The sequence below is a fragment of the Pollachius pollachius genome (genome assembly GCF_949987615.1).
Source record: "Pollachius pollachius genome assembly, chromosome: 10".
NCBI lineage: Eukaryota > Metazoa > Chordata > Actinopteri > Gadiformes > Gadidae > Pollachius > Pollachius pollachius.
Window position 1 is genome coordinate 13,808,011 of NC_136943.1, and position 4,941 is coordinate 13,812,951.

The 4,941-nt window shown below is 41.9% G+C and overlaps 1 protein-coding gene across 1 annotated transcript; it reads left to right on the forward strand.

Moving 5' to 3' along the window:
* Window positions 1-201: 201 nt before the first annotated feature.
* Window positions 202-4,729, forward strand: thoc3 (THO complex 3; the record flags this gene model as incomplete). The annotated part of the gene is made up of 6 exons (XM_079744443.1): window positions 202-381; window positions 715-871; window positions 1,386-1,590; window positions 2,427-2,588; window positions 2,983-3,083; window positions 4,209-4,729. 6 exons carry the CDS (start codon window positions 202-204, stop codon window positions 4,370-4,372), a joined length of 969 nt encoding a protein of 322 aa, XP_079600569.1. The 3' UTR covers window positions 4,373-4,729.
* Window positions 4,730-4,941: the final 212 nt, after the last annotated feature.

The window sequence follows — 4,941 nt, forward strand, 5'->3', positions numbered from 1 at the left end:
CCCAAACTATTGAATTAAAATTGCAAACGCTTATCTATTATCTATTTTCGTTTATATAAATATGAATGTATTATACAATATAATGGTTTGCAGAAAATCCTCCCAGAGAGATTAAAACAATTTAATAAATAATAATAATACAAATAAATAAAAAACATTTCCCGTACATTTGTCAACCTGGCAACCAGACACCATTTCAAGATGGCGTCAAAGTACTACCAGGAGATGCAGGACAGCTTCAGGAACAACAACAAAAGTAGAGAAATCCCTGCACACTCAGCTAAAGTGCACTCCGTCGCGTGGAGTTGTGATGGAAGAAGACTGGCGTCGGGATCTTTTGATAAAACAGCGAGCGTGTTCGTCCTGGACAAAGACCGTTTGGTGAGTGGCTGGATGTGCCTTGAGCTCAGCATGGTGGCCTTCATGCTGAGTCTGAATGATTGAAACGCTGCAGCTCTACATATTGTTACTATTACTGGAATTATATTATGTATCTGTGCATTGTCAAATAAATGCTTTGTTGGTTGTGTAACCCATCATGGAAATGCTGCTAGTGGGAAGTTATCTGTACAATCCCCAGTATTGTTAACCTGTTTGGTCGGTTGCTGGGCAGTAACGTTAGTCTCAAATGGGTCTGAATGGATGCCATTGTGTACCATTGTTTATAACATTCCCGAACATTTGTGCCAATGGAAGTTATAATTTGTTTCCCAGGTCAAAGAGAATAACTACAGAGGCCACGGAGACAGTGTGGACCAACTGTGTTGGCATCCAACCAACCCCGACCTGTTTGTGACCGCATCAGGAGACAAGACAGTCCGGGTGTGGGACGTCCGCACGACCAAATGCATCGCTACCGTCAATACGAAGGGTCAGTAAAGCTATCGACCTCCAGATAATAGAGATCATCGTGTGGTGCATGTCGATAATATGGCACAATACATTTGCATCAATTGGTCCCCTTTGCCACTTTTACTGTTGAAGGTTTGATTGCTCTGCCAAGAAACCTTTTTCCTGTTTCGTTGTGACAGAACACTGCCATACAATTACCAAAAGCATTAGTGGTCTTCTCTCTCTTGCCAAGTAATTTATGTTTAGTAAATGTGCCCTAAGAAATGCTAAGCTTCAGAGCCGAATACTTCAGTGCTCAAACATTCATCTGATACCAGGGAAGAATAATAAGGAGTCAAAGCCATGCCCTCTGGTCAAATGCATAGGTAAATATTTGTGATAATCAAATTTATATTATAGATGTCTTCTGCTGATCAAATCATGGTTCTTGAACTTGTCTCTTGATGGTTTAAATTATTTGGTCACTAATGGCCCCTCTCAATCTATGACGCCAAAGATAACTAAGGAGCAAAACTATTTTAATTTTTTTTCAGGTGAGAACATAAACATCTGCTGGAGTCCCGACGGTCAGACGATCGCCGTGGGCAACAAGGATGATGTGGTGACCTTCATCGACGCCAAGACCCACCGCTCACGCGCCGAGGAGCAGTTCAAGTTCGAGGTGAACGAGATCTCCTGGAACAATGACAACGACATGTTCTTCCTCACCAACGGCAACGGCTGCATCAACATCCTGAGGTAATCCTGGTTATAACTCTCTCCCTAGTTTATAATCCTAACTGTAGTTTATAACCTTAATCTATCCTGATGTAAGGGGGTGTGAAGTAGGCCTGGGCGATTAATCGAATTTCGATCTCGATTTCGATTTTAGCGTCAAACTATCACAAAATTAACATAATCTAGTTTTCAATGTTTTTCTGGATACATATCTGTACATTATTTTAGATTTGAACATTTTCTTTTGGACCATTTTGTGTATTTTTTTAAGGCAAAATTTCAAAGTTCTCAGTTACAAAGTGTTTTTGAGAGAGACGTGCTGAATAAATACATCATGTTTTCAACTCAAAAAATAATCGTTTGAATAATCGTGATTTCAATAAGACCAAAGTAGTCGTGATTATGATTTTTTCCATAATCGAGCAGCCCTAGTGTGAAGCCTAGTTTATAACCTTAACCGTAGTTGGTAACCCTAACCCTAGTTCATAACTTAAACCCTAGTTTATAACTTAACCCAGGTTTTTAATCCTGAGCCTAGTGGATTCATTTATATAGCGTTTGTTTGTAACCAGTGGCCACCCAAAGCGCTTTACAATATTGCCTAACATTCACCCATTCATACATTCACACACCGACGGCGGCGTCAGCCATGCAAGGCAACAGCCAGCTCGTGAGTAGTAAGGGTTAGGTGCCCTTAATGTTAGTGTGTTACCCTAAACTTAGTCGCTTAGCCTATATCAGCAACTTAAGCCTAGAGCATAACAAAGTCTAATATATAACCCCAACCACTCAATCCTAAAATCATATCCTAGGTTTTTAACACTTCCCTGGTTGTGCCTCCACCCTACCCCCACTAGTTACCCTGAGCTGAAGCCCATCCAGTCTATCAACGCCCATCCCTCCAACTGCATCTGCATCAAGTTCGACCCCACGGGGAAGTACTTTGCCACAGGCAGCGCTGACGCCCTGGTCAGCCTCTGGAACGTGGAGGAGCTGACGTGTGTCCGCTGCTTCTCAAGGTCAGTAAAACCAGACCCATGTGTGTATTACTGGGATTTAGATATGACTGTTGGAAAAAAAATGTGCTTTGTTCCCTACTTTTGGATCTTTTACAAACCTACAGATTTATTAACGATCTAATTCACTGTGTCAAGTTACTCGTAAAAGGACCAAATCATTCAAGTTGTGTTTTCAGAAGTTAGAAATATTCTGATTTAATTGTCATTAAATACTTTGAATCACCTGCTATTTACTAGTGAATATATAGTGAAGAAAGTTATCCCCATGGTTACCAGCGTATTTTGAATAGCACCAAGTGATTCAATGAAGTAGGACTGAATAATGACGATTCGAAAGGCTTCCGCTCTGAGCAGATTTTCAGCAAATTCTTCCCTGCTTGATCCCTCCCTCCAGGTTGGACTGGCCAGTGAGGACGCTAAGCTTCAGCCACGATGGGAAAATGTTGGCATCAGCCTCAGAAGATCACTTCATAGACATCGCCGAGGTGGAGACCGGTGAGTCGTCAATCCCCACCACCCTGTCTCACAATGACCTGTATATCAACATACCTTTTCTAAATCTCACAGATAAATGTCAAACTGAGTATTAAACATTTTACATTCTCCCTAAAACCTTGGGACAAGCGCTCGATTGAAACAAACCAATCGAGAAGTAGAGGAACTCGTTTTTTCTCATTAGGATGACAAATAAATATCCCACATTTCTTTGGGGGGTTAGGGGATTATATGACCAAATATGGAAGGTTGAAATTTGAAAATAAGTTTTTAATAACTTGAGCCATTTATACATTACTACAGCAACAGGAAGATTATGTACATTGCATTGTCAAAGTTGAATTTCTCGATTGAAGATATTTCTGTGGCACCATGCACCCCAATGGAAGAAGGCTCAATTGTTCCAGCCAGCACACATTTGTCTCCATTTGTTGAAATGTCAACAGTCCCTTTGATGTAACATTATGACTTCCATAGATTCAAGATTCAAAGTTTGATTTGTCACATGTATACAAGTATGCAGTGAAATGTAAAAGTAACCATGTTGCAGAAGTGCTGCAATAGACAAAAACAAATGTAAACAACTTGTCAACATTAAATGGCAATAATAAATATATAGCACTTGTATGCAATGTATTACTGAATGAAGAAGAGGTGACTGTATACAATGTCTAATGTCTGTCAGGTACAAGTAGTGTTCTTTGTGATTGTCAGTGTCAGAGTGTGAGCTTGGCATTGATGTTCCTGATGGCCTGGGGGAAGAAGCTCAGTCTGAGACACTCTCTTCTCGTTGCCTGGCAGTGAAAGTGTTTGCCTGACCGTAGCAGCTTGAACAGACCATTTTGAGGATGATGGGGATCCCTCATGATCCTTCAGGCTCTGGTCCTACACTTAGTGGTGTACAGGACATGGAGAGGGGGGGTTGGAGCACCCATGGACCATTATGCATGGCATTCCACCCTCCGCGGAGCTCACCTGTCCTGGGCTATGCTGTTACCGTACCAGGCGGGGATATTACGAGGCCAGGATGCTCTCCACAGTCCCATACAATTACTGTTTGTGAAACCAGTATCTAGTTGGTATTCGAACCCTTCCTGATTGGCTGACACTTGTTTTCCATCTCAGGAGAGAAGCTGTGGGAGGTGCAGTGTGACTCCCCAACCTTCACGGTCGCCTGGCATCCCAAGCGCCCCCTGTTGGCGTACGCCTGCGATGACAAAGAGGGCAAGTACGACAGCAACCGCGAGGCGGGAACCGTCAAGCTGTTTGGCCTCCCCAACGACTCCTGAGCAACAGGAGCGCCGTCGACAGCTTCGTTTAAACCTCAAGTCTCGATTTCTTTTACCATTAGAAGGAATCCTGACGCGTTGTCGTGTACATAATCACTGGAGAGCTGGTCCATATTGAAATATTGCTGATTTTATGGAATGCGGGGGGGGGGAGGTTGTCCACATCTTTCCCCGATATCAACATTGATTGAAAGATGTCGATCTGGAGTACATTTCTAAGGCTAGCAGTAAAGATTTCTCACCACCAGAGGGCGCTTTAGTATCATTGCGATGGGTTTCTAGACAGTTAAAAAGTATTCAATGTTGATTTCTTTTGTAAAATATTCCATTCTTTTTTTATAGAATAACAAAATAAAAATTCGGTTCATACATGACCTGTTTGATTGTGATCTTCTAGACTTCTATTGATTGTGTTCAAATGATTAGACATAGTTAAGTTAAAACAAATGGGGCACAGCCAGAAGTACCTCAATGTTCCACGGCCTATTGTAGAGGAAAAGCATGCCTTGCTCTTATGAAATAGAATAGAATGAAACATGACTGATAACCATAGCCTACATGGCTCAACA